Raw genomic sequence first — 22,718 nt, 5'->3', positions numbered from 1 at the left:
TCTTGAATTGAGATCAGGCTTCATTAGGTTTTTCCTGAGCTGAGTCTGAGTCAGCTCGAAACTGGGAATTGGCCGGCAGAACATTAGCACCCTGTTGAGTTTCACTGAGTGTACCGTCATTTGTAGATTTCAAGATCGCTGTGATCCCCTTCATCGGGGGCTTTTGGCACCTCTGGAGTTTCATGCCCAAACTGCGGACTGAGTGGTTTGAGTTTTCCCAGATCAAGGGGACTTTGAGACTATCAAATTGCAGTTGCTCCCATGTTCCTGTTCAGCATGGAGCTCATAAGACATTGAGTTCGAGTATTGTTCATAATCAGCCAAGTCTTCCTGCCGGTCTGCTTAAGTGTAGTGACTACTTCTTGCTTGATATGACCAGTTAGCACCACTTGTGCTCCCACCGGGACAGCTGCGATTAGTGGCTCTGTCGTTGGCACACACAACTTTAACCATATTTCTCAGCTGCTGAGGCAATAGTCCCTTTTCTATCTCACAGACTTCTTGGGTCTGGCAGCTCTGACTCCACAGAGCTGACTGCTGCAGTCAACCTTCGGGGGTGTGTGCTTCGTTCTGCCCGCTGAGTTATCACCTGACCTCACGGGGTAGCCCTTGCTCTGACACTGAGTCATAAAAACATCGCTAGAACCCTCGGCCTCTGCTCTTTTGTGTTTCTTTCGTTGTCCTTCCTCAACAGGGAATATCTCGAATTTTACAAAAATAGCAACATGTTCCTCAAATATCTGGATTAAAAGTTCCTCACATCCATGTGCTTAACACAATAAGATTTTATATCATGGCAGACAAATTGGATGTGCATGCATGAACAGGGTCTCATGTTATTTCAAACTACACTGTTATTGAAAAAAATAATAATTTAACCTAGCAAGGAACATAGCAGGAACTCACACATTGTAAAGGTCATACTTTTGCATCTGAAACCGATACCGGGCTTGTGTCACAATACTGGTTATGTACATTGCACTTAGAGCATCTGCAAACATTGTGCTCACTGATTGGAACCAGGTTAGGATTATAACCTATAGCAATAATTGCTTCTAAGTTTTTATTGAATCTCAGAATTACTTAGCCTACTGTTTGGTGAACATTAAAGTTTATGAAACATGCTAAATTTGAAAACAGTAAAGCAATTAAGTTCTGGTTAACAGACAGGCATTTTAAGGTTAATTTTGGACCTATTTGTTTCTGTATTTTCCAAAGACTGTGAGGTTGAGGACCTCAGCTAGCTTACCCACATCTCAGTGATTGGGAGGGTGGAAAAGGGCAAGAGAAAAGAAAGTAAAAGCATAAGTTTCCCCTTCTATATAGTGTGTGTCCTCATTTAAATAATTTTTGTAATTCAGATTGTTGGTGAGTTTACACCATGTAAGCATAAGATTCATTTTTTTTTCAAAAACTCCTTCCAAACAGTGCTTCCCTTGCACATTAGGTTACCTGTGTACCAACCTCACTTGGTAAGCAGGCAAGGAGATCGATGGGAATAATTCAAGGTCAGCTGGTGACCTTATTTGGACATTTTTAAAAGACCATCCATAGAATCAAATACTTGACCATTGTTCAGCCACCTTATTGATCAGAAAATTGTCACTAGCAGAAGCTATTTCTTATTATGTCATGATTGAGCAGATTAGGACTGTAACCCCCTTATCACTAGGTATTTAATTAACATGTAATAATATATAAATAATCTTTACATGAATGTCAGATTGCAGCTTTTCTCCCAGATATGACATTAAGCCAGTTGATCAGTGGTGTAAACTAGTTGAAACTGGTGAAACTAGCATAAACTAGTTGAATTCTGCATTGTTCGATGTCTAAGAATTTAAAAAGAGGCAAAGCAAAAATTTACTGCAGTTTTCAGGCCAAACTCAGTCCCCTCGTTATAAAATAGATTTGATGTGAGTACACTTTGGGTGGGACCCTACTCTAGCTTTTTCTGTACACATACAAAAATGGACATATTTTTCAAATACTAGAGCAGACTCGAATAGTTTCATCACAGTGAGGAAATGTGAGTGTTCCAATGGAATAGAAGTGCAGAATTTGGCCAGTAGGAGTGATCTCTGACAAAGTATTAAATGATGGAATATGATTTTAATCTGAGTTGGAATTACCAGGGTGTGCCCGCTGCGGTTACCTGTGAAATTCCACGAAACTTCTTCAGCCTACATCCTCTGTCCTGATTACACAATCATAGTGCAATGAAGCATAAATCTATTACACCCACAAAGCAATTATTGATAAAGACATATCCAGAAGTTGAAAAATGCTGGTTCAAGGCTGGAGCATAACATTCCATCCAAAAATAACTATTTTGAACAAATGCAATTCAAATGAAAGATTGATGCTAGCTACCCCTTCAAATCAAAGTAGTGGTTGAAAACAATTTATACTTTCTGTAAGTGTGGATAAGCAAAATAATATCTTCCAACAACTGGGATTAGAGTACAATTGAAGTGAAAGTTGCAGAGATAAAAACAAAAAACTGCAGATGCTGGAAATCCAAAACAAAAACAGAGACAGAAATACCTGGAAAAACTCAGCAGGTCTGGCAGCATCGGCGGAGAAGAGCACAATTGACGTCCCGAGTCCCCATGACCCCCCAACAGAACAGTTCTGTTCTGTTGGGGGGTCATGGGGACTCGGGGCGTCAATTGTGCTCTTCTCCACCGATGCTGCCAGACCTGCTGAGTTTTTCCAGGTATTTCTGTTTTTGTTTGTGAAAGTTGTAGAGGTCTGGAAGGGAATTTCTGATTTAATCCCGATGCAGAAGGGGAAAATGACACTTTTCCACTACTTTCTGCTCCACAATTTCAAACAGATTTGATGTGAGTACACTTTGGGTGGGACTACACTCTAGCTTTTTTTGTAAGGGTGTATTGCTTTTCTGTAAGAGCTCCCTACTGTCATCAGCTCTGGTAACAAGCATAGCTATGCATTATGGACGAATCTGAGCTATAGTGTTCTTCTAATTATCATATCTTCCTTTTGTGCTGCTGCTGTTTTCAGTGCCATAAATATACAATTTCAGGGGCCCATATATTTGACCTTTTGTGTATAATCTTGTAAATATTCAAATGTTTTGAGTTTTTTTTAATTTTAAGGGGTGTTGTAAGTCAGTGTGCTCTGGTCCTCAACAACCATTGCTTGCCCAGAAATGCTACATGTATCACTGGCTGAGTAATTTCTAGTTTATCATGTCATATATGGAAAGTTAGGCCAAAGTTTTTATTTTTCAAATGAAGGGGGGTTAATTGGCAGTGAAATATTGGACTAGAATGCACAGACCTAAATCAGCCTCCCATTTTAAAAGTGATAGTGGTTTCTCTGCAGAAGCATAATGAAGGATTGGAAATCGCAAAAGTAAGACACTGTGTGAACGTAGAATGGCACAAAAATATGAACAAAGGTTTTTTGGGCAAGAAGCACATATGGACTGCAACCTGCACTTATATCACACATTCACCATTGAAATATTCTGGAACATCATTCTGACAGCTGAACTAAAAAACGCAGAAACCAGTCCAAGGGAGGAGGTATTAGGAGGAGTTACCAGAAGGTTAAAGAGATGACTTTTAAGGAGCATCTTAAGAAGAGGGAGGTGACCAGGATTAGGGAATAAATAGCTGCAGGATTATTGTGATGATAGGAGAACTCTCACAACCATTTAGGTGTGACCTCAAAGTGGTTCGTGAGCTAAGAATTTTTTTTATCATTCGTTCATGGGATGTGGGCGTCGCTGGCTAGGCCAGCATTTATTGCCTATTTCTAATTGCCCTTGTTCAGAGGGCACTTAAGAGTCAACCACATTGTTGTGGGTCTGGAGTCACATGCAGTCCAGACCAGGTAAGGATGGCAGATTTCCTTCCCTAAAGGGCATTAGTGAATCAGATGGATTTTTACAACAATCAGGCTTTTAATTCCAGATTTTTATTGAATTCAAATTTCACCATCTGCCATGGTGGAATTTGAAGCCAGGCCCCAGAGCATTGCCCTGAGTCTCTGGAATACTAGTCCACTGACAATACCATTGTGCCACCACCTCCCCAAGTGATAAATGCAGCTATAGGGAAAAAGCTACTTAGAGACTGATTTAAAATCTAATCTTTGTGAGATATCATTGCATGCCCATTTTTTGAGCTCCTCCTTTCTGAAGTGAAGGGATTGAAATTTGAGTTTCAGTTTAGCAGCTGCGATGGCTTCTGAAGTCGACCAGCAGGTGTTTGCCTTTCTCAGGTGGACTCTGCAGATCTGGGAGGTTCTGTGGTTACGATGGCTGAAGATGGCCTAAATCCTTCTCCACAAAGCTACTGTTGATTTTGGGATGACCTTTCTCTCTGACTCCCAGTGGCAGAGGGAAAACCCCTCTGATGATACCTCTGAGAGCTCTTCCTGGTGGGTCTGCACCAAAATGGCTGTTCTCAGCCAGATTTTATAGCATTCAAAACTAAAAAAAATATACTGTTATCCCAAACCTATTGCATATTAGCTATTGGTTAGCACCAGTATGGGTGTCTTGGTCCCATCCATTCTCTTTAGCTGAGGTAATTAACCCTTTAAATGTATCAGCTATTAACTTGAGTAGTTTCCATTCTCCCAGGTTTGAGGAGATAGGAAAGAGCTATTGACACCTCCAGGGAAGCCACAATGAGTTTCTGTTCACCCTTGTAGGAACACGCACTGATTTTCAAATATCTTCACGTGTCAGGGTATGTCTACTGCGACTTACATGGAGTCTTCTAGAAGCTTGACCACATTGCAGTTATAAAAAGCCAGGTGACTTTTGGCAACCATCTTTAAGGCTTCTTGTATCTATTTAAAAGGAAGATTAACTTTTTTTTTACAAAAGTCTAAAATATCAAAACTACAAATTCATGACAGGGACCAAAGTCTAGGTACTTGGATGTTTGAAATTGTAGTTAGAAGCAACCTGAGAGCTTTCTCCAGGGTTATTAGAAAAAGAAGTGGGATTGGAAAAGGGTGATGAGGGATACAAGAAGTGGTTGGAAGTTTAGAGTGTGATCGAGACTAACACAGAAGTCACGTGATGCTGAGGTTAAGAAGGTGGTGTGAATTTGGAAGGAGAGGGGAGTGGCAGTTGTAAACATTATGGATGAATTCCATAAATTTACACAGAATACACAGCAATAAAACAGGTCATGTGGCCACACCAAGTGTATGCTGGCAGCTATGCTGCACTTGAACCTTTGCCCATTCTTCCTCATTTTATTTATCCACATATCCCTCTATGCCCTTCTCCCTCCTGTACCAGTGGTGTGATTTTGCAGGCACACTCCCTCTGATCCCAACCTCCTTTTAAAATCCAGCCATCTTTATCCTTTTCATTATATGACAACTAGAACTATGCTCCAAGTGTGCTAGAACTAAGGTTCAACACCATGAGGAGTTGTTCAGGGCAGAGAATGAGAGAGAAAAATAGAAGGAATAATTTAGGGACAAACTCATGGTGTAGCTTAGAAAGCAGCAGAAAACTGATTTTTATAGGAGGTTTAGAAGATGCTCAAAGGAGGAGAAGGTGCCAGAGGATTCCAGCACAGGCACAATGGACTGAATGGCCTCCTGTCCTGTAAATCTTATATGAGTAGGACAAGGGACCATGGTATGAATTGGTGACAAAGGTTTCTTCACCAACACTAGTTTGGGCTGGACAGGTGATAGAAAACATAGCTAAGTGAGTGGTAAATGATAAAGTGTCATCATTCATGAACCCATTTTCAGTCAAATGGAGAATATTAGTACAATCATTCAAAGTTATGATGTGGATCACAGGGGTCTGGTTTGCTAATGAATGGACATTGGATGAAATGAATGAAATGGTGAGAGATTGCAGAGTTCTGAGGTGTAGAGGGATCTGGGTGTCCTAGTGCATGAATCACAAAAGGTTAGTATGCAGGTACAGGAACTAATTAGGAAAGCTAATAGAATGCTAATGTTTATTGTGAGGGGAATTGAATACAAAAGTAGGGAGGTTATGCTTCAGTTGTACAGGGCATAGGTGAGACCACATTTGGAGTAATGTGTACAGTATTGGTCTCCTTACTTAAGAAATGATTTAAATGCATTGGAAGGAGGTCAGAGAAGGGTTACTACACTAATACCATGAAAGGGCAGGTTTTCTTATGAGGGAAGGTTGGCCAGGCTAGGCTTGTAACCGCTGGAGTTTGGAAGAATAAAAGGCAACTTGACTGAAACATATAAGATCCTGAGGGGTCTTGAGAGGGGGATGTGGAAAGGATGTTTCGTCTTCTGGGAGAATCTAGAACTAGGGAGTCACTGTTTAAAAATAAGGTGGTAGAAGCAAAGTCTTTGAATATTTTTAAGGCAGAGGTAGATAGCTTATTAATAAGCAAGGTGGTGAAAGATTATCAGGGGTAGGCGAGAATGTGGGGTAGAGGTTACAATCAGATCAGCCATGATCTTATTGAATGGTGGAGCAGGCTCGAGGGGCCGAGTGGCCTACTCCTGCTCCTAATTCATATATTTGTTTATATGTGTATGTATGACATTCTGGATTGCAGTCCATGTCCAAATGCTGCAAGACCTGGATAATATCCAGGCTTGGGCTAACAAGTGACAAGTAACGTTTGCGCCACACAAGTGCCAGGCAATGACCATCTCCAACAAGAGAGAATCTAGCCGTCACCCCTTGGCATTCAATGGTATTACCATCATGGAATTTCCCAACTATCAACATCCTGGGGGTTACCATTGACCAGAAACTGAACTGGACTAGCCATATACATACTGTGGCTACAAGAGCAGGTCAGAGGCCAGGAATCCTGCAGCAAGTAACCCACCACCTGACTCCCCAAAGCCTGTTCACCATCTACAAGGCACAAATCAGGTGTGTGATGGAATACTCCCCACTTGCCTGGATGAGTGCAGCTCCCACAACACTCAAGAAGCTTGACACCGTCCAGGACAAAGCAGCCCGTTTGATTGGCATCACATCTACATTCACTCACTCCTCCACTGACGGTAGCAGCAGTCTGTACCATCTGCAAGATGCACTGCAGGAATTCACCAAGGCTCCCTAGGCAGCATCCTCCAAACCCACTACCACTACTATCGCAAAGGACAAGGGTAGCAGATACTTGGGAACACTACCACCTGGAAGTTCCCCTCCAAGTCACTCACCATCCTGACTTGGAAACATATCACTGTTCCTTCACTGTTGCTGGATCAAAATCCTGGAACTCGTTTCCTAACAGCACTATGGATGTACCTACACCACTTGGACTGTAGCGGTTCAAGAAGACAGCTCACCACCACCTTCTCAAGGGCAATTAGGGATGGGCAATAAATACTGGCCCAGCCAGTGAAGCCCACATCCCTTGAATGAATAAAAAAAGTATGGCGATTGTATATCTACGGGCAGAATCCAAACAGGAAGTGAACAGAGCGGTGAGCAGGACAGGAAGGAGGTGAGGTTTGGATGAGACAGTTGTGTGTGCTTTACCTAAAGAGGCAACAGGGGATGTTTTAAAAGGGCCCTTTGGAGAATGCTGCAAAAGATTCTGAGTCGAAGCTATGAGCTTAGTTCAAGAGAAATGTAACCCTGGGACAATGGCAGGACAGGAGAAAGACAGAGGAGTTAGTTCGAGGACAGGATGTGGTAATATGTTAGGAGAGGAGAAATGAAAGGTGGCATGGTGGGGCTAAGATAACAAAAAGATGGATGAAAGATGACTAATATGGAAAAAGATGGTGTTTATTATAGGCAATTTTAAGTAGTGAAAACTTATGCTTGCAGCCTTTAATGCAGCACATAATTAGATTATAAAATAATAGTACAATTTTACATACAAACTGAAAGTTTTACATGCAGAAAGTAGTCTTGTTACCACAGAAATAAGCACCCCTTTAAAGGACATAATAGTTGTTACTGCCAATCAAACTCTCTGGCACTGAAAAATAACTTTTACAAGTATAGAGTCTCATTTCGTTAGTTATTAATCATTGGAGATTTTAAAAATGTCAAATTTAATTTTACTTTTCCTTGCCACTTTTCTTTCTCTCAAAAGTCTTTCGTTCTCTCTTTACTTGTCTTTGTGTACCTGATTTGACATTAAATTCACCCACTGTAATTTACACTTCCTTCTCACGCTGATTGGTGAAAGAGTTATACAGTTGCTTGCCATGTTCAGTCAGTTCCCAGATGTCCGATTTCCCTCAGTGCACCGTTATCAGTTTGCATTTCTATCAACTTGCCAAGCAACAAATTTAAAGCCGAATAGTGCATAAACACTATGACATAATAACAGGTGCAGCTTGATGCAATGCTACAAAAGACTCTAGAACAATGCTTGATCCAACTTCTGTATCTGCTGTTAAAGTATGCACTTCTATCCATTCTGGGCCACATATAACACCCTCCCCAACCCTGGGCAATCTAGTCCTCCGAATCAAAGCATCCCATTCTTATTTATGTTGATCTGCTGCATACGCCTACACATGTGGGGTTTCGAAAGGACTGGTTTTAATGTGCTTGCTTAATCAGTGGATAAATCCAAAATTAGTACACCAATCCAAGATGCTGTATGCTAATTGGAACATGGATTTAAGCCTTTTTATGTGGATGAAGCTTCATGATGCACAGCTATTAAATGGACTGTTAGTTGTTACTTTCTTATCTAGCATCATCGAAAAGTTTTGCCTTTCTGAATTGCATTGATGTCAGTAAGAAGAAAAATAAAATACCTGCTTTAATTTTCAAGGAATGTTTATCGTAAGTCTGATGCCTTATGAATTCTGTCTTGAAAAGAGAAGATCAAGGAATGAACTTAAAGAAGTTTCTAAAATATTGAAAGGTTTTGATAGGGTGGATACAGAAAGAATGTTTCCAGTTGTGGGGAAATTCCAAACTCGAAGCCTTCTGTATTGGATAGATGCCAAGGCCAGAATCTTCGGGTCAGTGTGCAGGGGTGAGTCCCGCTCGCCGATGCGTAAAGTGAGGCGCGGTGATGTCGGGCATGCGTCCCAACATCAACACGTGTCATTTCGATTATCAGTTCAGCGAGCACGCACTGGAGTCAGCTGTGTGCCCACTGAACTGTCAAAGCCATATTAAGGCCATTTAAAAACTAATTAAAACACGGGTGGGATGAGGTTTCATGAAGTGTTTATAAATTGAATAAAGTTGCATAAAAGCTCTGTGCCTCGGAGATTTCTGCGCTCTTTCGTGTGCATGCATGAAAAAGCGCAGGCCCCAACTCTTCCTCTTCCCCCTCTGCCTGCGCAGGGAGCGCTCAGCGCTTCCGGGTGTGCATCAGACTAGGCGGGCCTTAATTGGCCTGCCCATGTAAAATGGCCGCTCACAGCCAATCGCAGACAGCAATTGGCTACACACCCACCCGCGCCTAATCCCGCTCAGTCCCCCCGAATGGGAGAAAATTCTCCTCTAAGAAATTCAATAGGGAATTCAGTAGAAACCTCTTTACCCAGAGTTTGGTGAGAACATGGAACTCGCTACCACAGATAGTGGTTGAAGAGTATAAAAACAAAAAAACTGCGGATGCTGGAAATCCAAAACAAAAACAGAATTACCTGGAAAAACTCAGCAGGTCTGGCAGCATCGGCGGAGAAGAAAAGAGTTGACGTTTCGAGTCCTCATGACCCTTCGACAGACCCTTCGACAGTTCTGTCGAAGGGTCATGAGGACTCGAAACGTCAACTCTTTTCTTCTCCGCCGATGCTGCCAGACCTGCTGAGTTGAAGAGTATAGTTTAGCTGTATTTAAGGGGAGGCTAGATAAGTATATGAGGAAGAAGAGGATAAATGGTTAAGATGATAGATTTAGATGAGAGGAAGTTTGAGTGGAGGGTAAGTGCTGGCATGGACTGATGGGCTGAATGGCCTGCTTCTGTGCTGTAACTCCCACGTAGCTTTGCTATTTTGGAGGAAAGAATTTAGAAACTGCTTCATGTTTCTTGTTAAGGGCGTGTTACAGAGAAGGAAGTAATTCACTTTAATTCTAATCATGGTCCCGCCTTTCTGCACCGTCCTTCCCTTTGGCAGTCATATTTGAGTACGTGAAGGTAAGCAGACCGGTGTTCAACCCAGGTGAGAGAACGCTGAGTCCCACCAACAACGTCCTCTTCAAAAATTAGGAAGGTGCACATTGCCTGAACGTCCATCGACGGTTTGAGTGCTGCAAGAAGAGTCCATTCGAACTGCTTCAAGAGAGGAAAAAAATGCGCACTCTCATTAAGTGGGAGGGGGCTTTGTAAACACAGAGCACACTTTGATCTCCGATTAGTTACAGCCAGAAGCTTTCTGCTATATGGAAATGATTTTCCACTTGATGACCAGCAATTTTAAAATAAATTAAGCTTCTGGTTTGCGGTTGAGTGCAAAATGTGGCTGTGGCAGATCCCAATGTTAATTCTTGCTTTTGTTGGTAAGTATTTAAGTTTTTCAAGCATATTTTGGCGCGCGTTTTTTTTTTAATTGGTCACTTTATGAGACAATTTATTTAACTAGTTTGTTCTTCGAACTCTTTGCTTGTTTAATGTCCATTTATTTTGATGGATGTACTTTGCAAGTTTATCAATGTGAATACATGTGAGCAGAGTCGCAAAAATAATGCCCAGTTTGTGAGGTTCATGCCCTGTGGGGTGTGTAGCCGAACCTACGGATGAAGTAAAGGTAAACCTACAAGGGAAGTAATTTTATGGTTTGTGAATATGAAAGGCACGTATTGCTTATTTATGGACGCAGTACATCTTTAACACTTCATTCGCCATTTCCACTTCCTGTGTCAAAATCAGCCCCATCATTTTTTTGTGTGTGTGAGAGCACATAAATCCCTCTACAGTATTTCTCCTCAATGTTCAATCTTGCTCCCTCGGAGAAGGTAACATGGCCCTTTCTCGGAATCCCCCAGCGGGCTGAGATCACAAGTCTCCTTCCCTGTGTGGAACCGAAGCTACCCTCTGCTGCAAATCCCCCCTAATAGCTTCCTCTTTAGAGTCGCTAGAAACACTTCCCAAAAGGGTAAATTACATCGGCTCCAACTTGGACGAGTTTCAGTGCTGAATAATTGGGATCGTCTGGACTTCGAAAGATTGCGGGTGGCTTTTGATATTGGGTGAAGAGATGAAACTGAAACTCTGGAACATTTAAGTGATCCGAATTGTTAAAAGTTCACGGACTGTAAACTGTTTTGCCTCTGTAGGGCCCCTTGCATCGATTGAGTTGTCAGAACCAACTGGGGTGCAGTTCGATTCTGTGAACTTTAATAACACCCTTCGCTGGACTCAGAAAGGATCTCAACAGACCGTCTATGATGTTGAGTACCGCATGTAAGTTCATTTAACAGTATGAACAAGGAAAAGGGAAAAAGCAGATGGCGAATTTGGACGGGGCACAGAGCTATTGTAACAAACATGCCATCTTTTCCACTCTTATCAAAATGTAATTAAAAATTTCTGATATTGTATTAGATTGGTATCTCCTGGTGCGAGTTACAGATGATCGTTGTTAATTGTATTCCTCTCAGTTATCACTACACAACTGTATTTCAGTGTCCTGTTTAGACATCAGGGTAGGGGGCAGTACCATGACCCCACTGTACCCCCTCATGCCTGCTACACTCCTGTGCTGTTTGTCTGTGCGCTGCCACCTAATGAGGAGCTTAGAGAACTCCAGGGTAAACTTGAAGCTGTAGGTCAGAAAGGAACTCCTGTATCTGCTTAAAAGGAACTTATCCTTGGGGTTACTTTTTTCTCCATTCTTTCACAGGGTGTGGGCATCACTGGTTAGACCAGCATTTGTTGCCCATTCCTAATTGCCCTTGAGAAGGAGGTGGTGAGCCGCCACCTTGAATTGCTGCAGCCCATGTGGTGTAGGCACATGCAGACCGGTATTAGGAAGCAAGAGACAGCATTTTGATCCAGCAACAGTGAAGGAATGGGAGCAGAGTTCCAAGTCAGGATGGTGTGTGACTTGGAGGGGAACTTGCCCGTTTATAAATGTATAAAATATCCCAGTATTACCATTTAATTATTTAACTGAAATATTAAATAGTCTTTTTACAAACTACATTTTTTGAGTATTGCTGAAAGAAGACATTTTGTTGAAGCTTTTCATCTTGCACTCATCAGGACAATTGCAAGATTACCAATATGAGGGTAAACAACAACTTTATACTGAATGAGAAGAGAGTGCTGATTGGTTGGCAAGTGGTGTTGCCATGAAGAATGCACCAGTTAATGGTGACTGACAGTTAACTGCCAAGCATTGTTTGAACATTTAAACCAGGCAGATTGACTCTGGTCCAGCAACAGTGAAGGAATGGGAGCAGAGTTCCAAGTCAGGATGGTGTGTGACTTGGAGGGGAACTTGCCCGTTTATAAATGTATAAAATATCCCAGTATTACCATTTAATTATTTAACTGAAATATCAGTTAAACAGCGAATGGTGCATTCTTCATGGCAACACTACTTGCCAACCAATCAGCACCCTCTTCTCATTCAGTATAAAGTTGTTGTTTACCCTCATATTGGTAATCTTGTGATTGTCCTGATGAGTGCAAGATGAAAAGCTTCAACAAAATGTCTTCTTTCAGCAATACTCAAAAAATGTAGTTTGTAAAAAGACTATTTAATATTTCAGTTAAATAATTAAATGGTAATACTGGGATATTTTATACATTTATAAACGGGCAAGTTCCCCTCCAAGTCACACACCATCCTGACTTGGTACAAGACGAAAAGCTTCAATAGAATGTCTTTTTTCAGCAATATTTACATTCTGTATAATACCAAACAACTATTTGTACAACTACATTTTACTGGGTGTTTTTCTAAATAGAAAAAGTCATTACAGGAAAATATCAAGCATACATTGTGAAAGACCAGCACATTTGTACACCTGTGAATAGCACCCAGGTTAATGATTAACTGGCGACCTGTGAGAAATCATTTGGAATTTTCTTGCATCATAAACCACAGAAATTAAACTTGAGATTGTGGCTCACTATCTAATCCCTTAGGTTGGACCACTGGCAAAAGACAGCTGACTTTATTTATTTCACTTTAGCATACTTCCCATGGTACTCTGCTCAGAAGAAATATCTGCTGGTGTCAGCCATTTGCGCCTTTGAGTCTACTCGGCTACTGAACAAGATCATTCCTAATCTACTTCAACACCAGCTTCCCATAATAGATGCATATCCCTTGATTCCCAGAGTACCCAAAATCCATCAACCTCTGTCTTGAATATGCTCAATGACTGAGCATCTACAGCTCTCTGGGTAGAAAATTCCAAAGATTCACAACCTTCTGAGTGAAGAAATTTCTTTTCATTTCAGTCCTAAATGGCCAACCTCCTTTACTGAAACTATGGGCTGGACTTTAGGGGGTGCTTGTTGTCTTCGTTCAGCCCCTGGTATAATGTTGGTAGGCAGCCTGTCCATGATCCCAATGACTTCCCTGCAACAATTTAACCCTGGGACCAGCATTATTGCTTTAAGATGAGATTTTCATCTCTTAGAGAGCTGCTGGCTGCTTGAATGGTCAGCAGCTGTGCAGTGCCATCACGCTGAGGTGCCCAAGCAAGCCTAGAGTCAGGGGTCTCAGTGAGGGGGGGGTTGAGGGGATTGGAAGGTTGGGTTCAAGGAGCCTTTGGGGGTGTGGGGAATGATCTTTGGGTGTGGGGATTGTATCCTCCAATAGGACCAGGGAACCCGCAGATGAAGTATTCCCCACTTGTCTGACATCAGCTGCGTACCTAAAACTTTACATGGCTTTACATGGATTAGGCCTCTCCCCACAGCAAGCAGAATGCCAGCGGGGCTGGAATGTGGCCCTTACCTGGCTAGTAGGTCCAAAGGTGGGCTGCTTGATGCTTCCCCTACCCAATTGTAAAACGTCAGACAGGCCAAGTGCAGGCAGCAGGAAGACCATCTGCTGGATTTTACATGGTCCCTCTTCAAACCCACTGCAAAGGAGAGTAAAATCCAGCCTGATGACCCTGGTGTTCTAGCTGCTCAATAGGAGGTTGCATTGTTTAAGCACAGCACTGTTATGTTATAATACATCCTGATGCTAAGGTGTACTTTTGTTCCTTTAAGACCACAAGATCTGAATTCAATTAGTATCTTAGGATCAGTTAATGAATAGGTAATCCCTCTTAGGTGCATCTCATGCTTAATTAGAGGGTAGTTGTTTTATCTCTAGATTGCCAATTAGCTGTAAATTCCTGGTTTAACCCAGGTTGTAAAAACCCAATGGAAAATGACTGGTTTTCTCCATTTTACATACATTGTTAAAAGATACCCTGCTCTCAGGCCCACATGTCCGTCCTTGGCCTGCTGCATTGTTCCAGTGAAGCTCAACGCAACCTGAAGGAACAGCACCTCATCTTCCGACTAGGCACTTTACAGCCTTCCAGACTTAATATTGAGTTCAACAATTTCAAATCATGAACTCTCTTCTCCATCCCCACCCTCTTTCCGATTCCCCTTTTTCCAATAATTAATAATTTTTTTACAACTATATTTTTTTCTTTTCCCTCCTATTTTTAAATTTATTTTGATCTGTTGTTTCATCTCTACCTTTTAGCCCATTTTGATCCCTTCCCCCCCACTAAGGCCAACTGCCACTAGCTTGTCCTGTTTGCTTCCCTTAATGTCCCCATTAGCACATCCTTTAGATATCACCACCGTCAAAACCCTTTTGTTCTTTTGTCTATGACATCTTTTTGGACTCCACCTATCACTGGCCCCCTGTTGAGCTCTCCTGTCCTCTCCTGTCCCCTTCTATCAGCTTATTTTTCATCTCATTTCTATGTCTTAGTTCTGATGAATAGTCATACGGACAGAAATAAAAACCCTGACTTGAATCTAACTGACCCATCAGGAATGGGGTTTTTTTGGGCCAAGGACTCACCTGATTTTATCTAACATTGACTTCAGTGAAAGGCAAACTTGAGTGGTTGTGATATGAGAGCCTGACCTGAAGCCACCAAGTTAATGCTGAACAGGTTTGGTTAATTTCAGGGATAACACCTCTGACTCATACAAACTGGGACAAACCCAGATTTAATTCCTGCTCATTGTTGAGTTAACAGAGGCAATTGTCGGACTATCTGGTCGAAGATGGGGGAAATCAGCCAGCATTCCTGTACCTGATTGCTATCCTGTGACCCCTGAATCTTGTACAGTTGCTGGGTGATGATTGGATTTGTTTATTTGTGGTGCTCCACATTGTCTTGGGATCAGCCAGTGTTCTTCCAGGCTCACACAAATGAATAATGGCCAATTCAGCAATGTCCAGAAAAATTAACATCATTGTGAGAGTGTGACAGTGGAAGCACCCTCAAGAGAGAAGGTGAAGATAGAAATCTCAACAGGACTAAAGACAAAGTAAATGAAAATTCTGTTACCTTCCTTGATGTCCTGGGTTAGTGATGAAAAATATAAAGACTAACAACAAATTATACCTTGAATAGAAAAATGTAAAAGGATTCACTATCCTTTCTGTAGGATATTTAGAGCTGATTTGGGTATATAAGAATTTGGCATATATAGTTGGGGGGTTGGGGGGAACACAGTGTGTAGTGGTAATGTCAGTAGAGTATTAATCCAGAGGCTAATGCTCTGGGGACATTGGTTTAAATCCCACAGCAGCTGGTAGAATTTAAGCTCAATTAATAAACCTGGGATTAAAAGCTAGTTCCAGTAACGATGACCATGAAACCATTGTTGTAAAAACCCATCTGGTTCACTAATGCCCTTTCAGGCAGGAAATCTGCTGTCTTTACCTGGTCTGGTCTACATGTGACTCCAGACCCACGGCAATGTGATTGACTCTTAACTGTCCTCTGAAATGACCTAGCTCAGTTCAAGGGCAATTAGGGATGGGCAACAAATGCTGGCCTTGCCAGCAAGTCCCACATCCAATGAAAGAATTTTTAAAAATCAGATTTGTTAATTAAACATCCTCACTGTCACAGAAGTCATGCCGAATGATAACCTTTATAGGATTGAGCAATTTGGAATTTGCTTCTTAACATACGCCATTCCTTTTGCAGCTATGGAGAAACAAAATGGAAAAATAAAACTGAATGTCATCATATCACTGCACATTATTGTGACTTAACAAATGAGATTGTGCAGGACAATAACTGGTACTATGCAAGAGTGATGGCAATATCGAAAAATGCCAATTCAACATGGTCCTTATCTGAACGATTCTGTCCGTTAGACAAGAGTGAGTATACATTCCTCATGTAGATATTAGACGCTTGAATAATCTTCAACAGAATTTCTTTAATCTGCACTGAAGTAATAATTGGGATGAGAAAAGAAGAAATACACAAAAGTAGGAACATGGTGTTCAGCCATCAACCTGTGTCTCCCGCAATTAACAATTACCTTCAGTGTGGAATCTGCTCCACCTCTATAAGGCCCTTTAGGGCACTTCTGTGTACACCTTGAGCCCCAAAGACATTTAACCAAAGTTCTAGACTAGCCATCCACCCATGTCCTCATTATTGAATCTGGCAAATTTGCTTCTTAAATTGTAATGTATTCCTTAGTCCCAAGAACACGTAAGATACTAACTGAATCAGTCTTTTACTAATCAAGTTTTTATCCAATTTTTCTTGGAAGAGCTTCTTCTCATATCTTGTTTTCGCTTGCTAATGTTGGAGTTATATCCTCCAGCAATCACAGTTGAAGTTAAATAGCCCACTAAGCAGTTTACGTCTCTCATTTTAAATACTTGGATTATTTTTCTTCCTGACATGAACACTTTAATCACAGAAAATGGTTCATCTTCAAGGACATTCTGGAAGATTTAGTGTTTTATAAGACATTGACCTTGAAAGGGTTAATGCAAGACTCTGATTGCTATTCTTGAAAAAAACAATCCTTTTACATGAGAAGGTAATTAAGCAGTTTTAAAGAAGCTGGAAACCTCTTGACGCTAGTGGATTGTTTGCAAAAGGGATGACAATTGTAGTTTATGGCTCTGAAAAAACCATGCCTGAAAAAACTGTTTTTAAAAGTTGGTTTTGATTTTGCTTTGAGAAGAGAAAGTACCAACTGCTTGTGAAAGGCAGCAGCCTTTTTGCAGTCTAGAGCCAGTCCATAGCCAGAATTGAATATAAGCTGCTCCTAAATTGGTACGTGCTGGAATAGAGTACCTGCAAGTGTTCTTTGAGTCCACCTGAAAAGCAGTGCAAGAGTCATCATTTGCAGATCAGCGCTGAGAGACCAACTGTATAATCCGGACACCATTTCAAGGGCTCCATCATCTTTCCTTTTCTCTTGAGCCATTGATATGTGTGTGTATGTGTAATAAACTAATAAGTTTGTAGTTTATTGAAAGAAGCCTGTTTAAAGTTTCTTTTATTCTGAGTAACAGTAGCAAAGGTAAATGATTGGCCATTTTGGTGAGTGAATCAGACCTTTAAACTAATATTGTGACCTGTGGAGCAATAGAGCTGGATCAACTACGCACTTATCCCATCCTGGTTGTAACATTCTAATGTAGTAAATTCTTTTGCCATTAAATAAAGCCTAAAGTCCGGGTATGATGTTTGCTGTACAATAATGGTCTTTTCGGAAATAAGTTGCCAAATCTGCAGTTTCCAAGTGTGCCCTTGTAATGATCTATAAGCAAGGATTCATCTCATCATTTGATTAATTTATGGTAAGAGTTTCACATTAACTGGAAACTATCAGTGAATGATTATCACTGACATGCACATATTTGATCTTTGCACTCTTGGTGCCAGACGCTCTGTGCATATTAAATATGTTCTGTTCTGATATCAGGTTATCTGTCTTTCTCAGCTATAATTGGAGCCCCGGCAGTAGAATACACAGCAGGTAACAGATCCATTACTGTTTTCATGCATCTACCACAAGTGCCACTCAGACAGGGAGTGCAACGTTCTATCAAAGACATTTTTGCTACTATTGAATATGAAGTGCAGCTTAAGCAATCATTAACAAATAAAACGGTAAAGTATGGTGTCATTTGAGTTAATTTTAAAGACCAATGACAAGAGAGCTCATGTTGATAATCTGTGTGTTTGAATGTCCTAAATTTTCAGGTATTTAATTCATTAAATGAAAGCGCTTATTTGAAAATTGAATCCTTGGAGCCCAATACTAAATACTGTGCAAAAGTGCAACTTCGCTTAATAAAGGAACTGTTCTCGAAAAAGAGTCAACCAGCCCATTTTTGCATCCAAACTTTGCAAGGTGAGAAGAATTGTAACTAGGATTGTGTTTGAGATGCACTCCAACTCCTCCTTACCTCACAATTGGACGTTTTAAACTTATCTCGGAGCACTTGTGTGCCCAGACCCAGCTGCAAACCACTGTCAGCCCGAGAAGCAAGTGGCAGTGAGCTCTTTGCTAAGATTCTGATTGAATTACAATCAGGGTCTTGTTGGAGTCCAGAATAAGGTCTCAATTTGCATAAATGCATGAAATCCCCACCTGCTTTAGAAGGGACATCTCAGCTGGCTGCAGTTAAAATTGGAAATTGCAGGAAGGGGTTTAGTGAGCCGATAGGTTCCTCATTGTTCATTGCCCACCTGCTTATTTCCCACATTGAGCTGATACAGTGAATGAGTGTAGCAGGATATAGGTATAGCTGCAATTCCCCCATATTTTTGAATTCTGTAGTATCATTAGGGGGGGTTGTTAAACGTTTCAAAGAAATAGAGTGGAGGTGGGGGTGGTCGAAGTGATTGTGGGCCTCTCTGCAACCCTGCCTATTACTGGAGTGAGGGCAGGATGAGCAGAGGTCTGTCCATTTCCTGTCAACTAGTTTCACTAAGGAATGGTCCTCAGTCTGGAAAACCTAATAAGGCAGCAAAAATTAAAACTGATTTAAAAGGCGTGAGAGGGAAGCTGATTGTACTAAATTAATAAAAATGCAGCAACTCCAGAGCCATGCCATGTAAAATGATGAACTGTATCTTATAGTTCAATCATAATTCTCTTCCCAGAGCTGTGTCAATTATTAATCTTTCACTGAAGGAACAAGGAGTTGTGACTGCATGAGTGTACACATTAAAATCCAAAAATAGTTTATTGTGTTACCGTAATTAATTTATTTTGTTTTAATTTTGTAGAGAAAACACTGACCATCATTCTATTAATGGCGGTTGTATTCTTTGGAGCAATAATCACTGGAATATTTTGCTGTATGGCATATGGTTACATAAAACACCGCAGGACACTACCGCAATCTTTGGTATGTTCAGTTTATATTTATCCAGAACTGAACAGTGCTTTTGCACTCCTAAAATAGGAGGCCATTTAGCAGCTCGAACACCTTCATCATTCAATTAGATCATGGCTGATCAGCATCTAAACATCATTTAACCAACTTTGTTCCATACTCTTCATTACTAATACCTATCTATCTCAGTCTTGAAAACTATAATTGTCTTCATAATCACAGCCTTTTGGGCAGCAAGTTCCAAATTTCTGCCACCCTTTGTATGAAAACTGCTTCCTGATTTCACTCCTGAATGATCTGGCTCAAAACCGATGATTATGTCACTCCAGAGAGGATAGGCTTTCTTTCTCACAATATTTTTCCCCTCCTAATGCAAGCTGAAAGGGGTATAATGAATACATTTATTCGATACAGGGATGCGTACACTAGCTATGATTCATGGTTGGATTTAATTCCATTCTCTGGGCAATAGATGGCTGAATTCTGGCAGCTACACAAAACATTCACCAACATTTTCTTATTTACAACCTAGCAACTGTTGAATATCTGAACAACTAATTATTAGTGTTTTGGTGATTTTAAAGGGTTATGCTTTTCGTATAAACTGTTCATAAAGTTTTGAAGAATAAAATCACAAAATATTCCCCTCCCTGCCCCCCATTAGCAAGCTTTTGCAGAATTCCCTGCCTGGTGTTGATTTTATTATTACTCCAAGGTCAGTATTTAGACAATGGATGAAACTAATCCACGCTACTGAGCTGAGAATTACTTATGTAACAGCTAAGCTGCTCCTTACAAACTCCAACAATTGATATGGAAGATTTCTAGCAGAAAATACTGAACTAGGAGAAAACGATGTTCTCTACAAGAGAACTCTTAACTTTTTTTCCGGGAACATTTTCAGCATAATGATTATTAAAAAATATTTGCTAACTGACCTATTTTTTTCTAAACTATCAATAGATACCAATTCACAAAATGAACACTTAGTTAATTTGTACTCGTGTCTTAATTGCAGAATTTGGACCGGATCGTTTTGCATGAAAGAGTCTTATTGGAGGAATCTTCACCAACACTGCAGCTGGTCACCAGCTGTAAGAAGGATACTTTTCAATTTGTGCAAGTTATTCATATGGACAATTTAGATCTTTTAAAGTATGATTCCATTGAAAAGGAAGAAATTATGAAAGCAAAGGAGCTCACTTTGACAGCAGAGCTAAATTCCTATGCACCGCAAAGCCACACCAGAATACAACAGGCAAAGCTTTCAGGTGACACTGCTTGTGAAATTCAAAGTAATTCTTCCTCCAAGCCAACTCGTAGTGGACGTTCTTCATCATATTGTCCCCAAGCCACCAATAGTCTGTCAAACAACACATATTCAAATAAAAATAATTCACGGGCTCTGACTCAAAATTATGCTACAATTGTACATATGACATCTCAGAATTCAACCAAGTTAAACACAGATCCAAGATTATCCAGTGCACAGAAAGTGCCTTTAAATTCATTACAGACAATGAGCGAAGACCTCCTTTATAACATTGAGGACTTAATATTCCAAAATGGTCTAGAATTGGAGATGCAGAAATTAAAATTGAAGGAGGAAAAACCAATGCTTTTGTCACCTTTTCTGTCACTGCTTGATGACAAACCACAAACATATCAAAGTCAATGGAAGGAGAACCAGCCAATAGAAACACCATTGTTGGTTTCATTGAAAGACCAGAAACAAATCAACCTGCCATTGTTCCAACATGGACAACAAATTGATAGCCAATCACTTTTATCATTGTTAAAGGACGAAGTAGATGTTTCATATTTGCAATCTGACAGGACAGATAATCAACCAATAAAAGTATCCCTAACAGGAGTTTTACAAACTGAGCTCAAAGATGGACAACTGGCAAAGGCATTGTTGGAGGATGACACATTCACTAGACTGCTACATGTGACTCCTGAATGGGAAGATGGATATAAAAGGCAGCTGTTAACTTCCCATTCATCAACAAAGCAAGGACAACAAACAAATGCATCATTTTTACAAACTTCACAAACAAATGCTACAATGGAAGGTTGCAAATTTCTTGAAGACTGGGAAATACAAGTTCACATGGATGAATAGCACCCAAACAGGGCATTTCTCATCCTGAATAAATACAGAAGGTCTGGAAATGCTGATCTAACAGCATCTGGGGAGAGAGAAAGAGAGTTAACATTTCAGGACCATGACCTTCCATCAAAACTTATTTTGGTTGCGTAAGATTCCATTGCAAGTTTTGTCTAGAGATAAGACATTCCTCAATCATGTGTGAGATATATTTGGAACAAAAAGATTTCCACTGCTGAGGATGTTTGGAGAAAGGAAACTGAGAAGGAACTTAACCTCATTTCCTGCCCCAATTTAGCCAACTCCAAATTTAAATTGCTGGCAGCAAAGAAAAACGCTTTCTGCCAATGGGTTCCTCTTTACCTCCTCCCCCATCATCCCTGATAGGGATTCTTCTCTTGGAGTACCCTGAACAAATTACATTCTGCTAGAGACCATTTCCCCTTTGTGCCCACCAGCCAATTCCCGGTGTCCGGGGAGTGGTTTCTTCCAGGGTCGACCCAGAGCCTGTGTATGTCCATGAGATGCAGGAGCTAAACTCACTCTAGGCCACAGTATGCAATCCTATCACAGCCCCATGCATCCACCTCACAGTGAGTTGGTATTGAGGCTTGAGTTTTATTAACAATTCAAAGTAAAACTTATTTTTCTCCTTTACTATAACCTTTGTGATTATGTGAAGCTACTGGTAAAATTTCTGAATTGCTTTTAGAAATACTTTCATAATTAATTTCTACCTCAGTTATTGAATTTGTTGAAGATGGCATCTAATGTATATTTAATTCATTTATAAAACCTCTGTCTAGAGTGTTTGAGATTTCATTTTTTGATGGTGATTTATGGACACTTTTGGTATCTTTCCTGGAAGTATACCTGTTAAATTGATGTTTTTTGAGGCCTGTAAAGACTTGCTGTTGTACTGCAGCTGCATACCCATTCGGTTTTATATTCAGCCATGCTTAATTCTTCGAACACAAACATCTTCCCTTAATCGATGGATATAACAAATGAGACGGGGTAATTTCATTTTAGAGAAGGATGGTGTACAAGTGATCAAAACAAAACTTACCGGAAGCCATTTAATAACTTATGGCAGGGATGTCCCAAGATTCTTCTCCTTGGAGACCACATTGATCTGTATCGTGCAGCTTTGTGGGTAACAAGTAAGTTTTAAATCCATGTTCAGCTATCCCAAGTTGTTAATGTTAGCAGATGTTAATGTTCTGATTTTATGAATTGGGGCAATTGCTAATGATAACCCTTTCCAAAACTCCAGAACAAAAAAAAAAAATCCAAACACAATAAAACGGACATAAATGGAGCTGAATTATCTAGGTTGTGGGAGCCAAATTGTTAGAGC

The 22,718-nt window shown here is 40.6% G+C and overlaps 1 protein-coding gene across 3 annotated transcripts; it reads left to right on the top strand.

The window, feature by feature from the left end:
* The first annotated feature begins 9,783 nt into the window (after nucleotides 1-9,783).
* LOC121291107 (interleukin-22 receptor subunit alpha-1-like) lies at nucleotides 9,784-22,166 on the top strand. 3 transcript variants are annotated; one of them, XM_041212166.1, is made up of 7 exons: nucleotides 9,786-10,438; nucleotides 11,216-11,342; nucleotides 16,076-16,254; nucleotides 17,826-18,013; nucleotides 18,107-18,257; nucleotides 19,139-19,260; nucleotides 20,267-22,166. In XM_041212166.1, the coding sequence occupies exons 1-7, from the start codon at nucleotides 10,396-10,398 to the stop codon at nucleotides 21,371-21,373; spliced, it is 1,917 nt and encodes a 638-aa protein (XP_041068100.1). In that variant the 5' UTR covers nucleotides 9,786-10,395; the 3' UTR covers nucleotides 21,374-22,166. The 3 variants fall into 3 exon arrangements, with proteins under 3 accessions (XP_041068102.1, XP_041068100.1, XP_041068101.1); XM_041212167.1 differs by having other exon boundaries at nucleotides 9,792-10,438; nucleotides 17,844-18,013; XM_041212168.1 differs by lacking the exons at nucleotides 18,107-18,257; nucleotides 19,139-19,260 and having other exon boundaries at nucleotides 9,784-10,438.
* Nucleotides 22,167-22,718: the final 552 nt, after the last annotated feature.

This window comes from Carcharodon carcharias, chromosome 19 (genome assembly GCF_017639515.1).
Source record: "Carcharodon carcharias isolate sCarCar2 chromosome 19, sCarCar2.pri, whole genome shotgun sequence".
Taxonomy (NCBI): Eukaryota; Metazoa; Chordata; class Chondrichthyes; order Lamniformes; family Lamnidae; genus Carcharodon; species Carcharodon carcharias.
This window is presented reverse-complemented; position numbering and strand designations above follow the sequence as displayed.

What these genes read in the sequence shown, in the direction of transcription:
- LOC121291107 (XM_041212166.1), top strand. Translation starts at nt 10,396, where the DNA reads ATGTGGCTGTGGCAGATCCCAATGTTAATTCTTGCTTTTGTTG. An exon ending in AATCATTAACAAATAAAACG is followed by an intron (nt 18,014 to 18,106) that starts GTAAAGTATGGT and finishes CTAAATTTTCAG; the next exon opens with GTATTTAATTCATTAAATGA. An exon ending in GGACACTACCGCAATCTTTG is followed by an intron (nt 19,261 to 20,266) that starts GTATGTTCAGTT and finishes TCTTAATTGCAG; the next exon opens with AATTTGGACCGGATCGTTTT.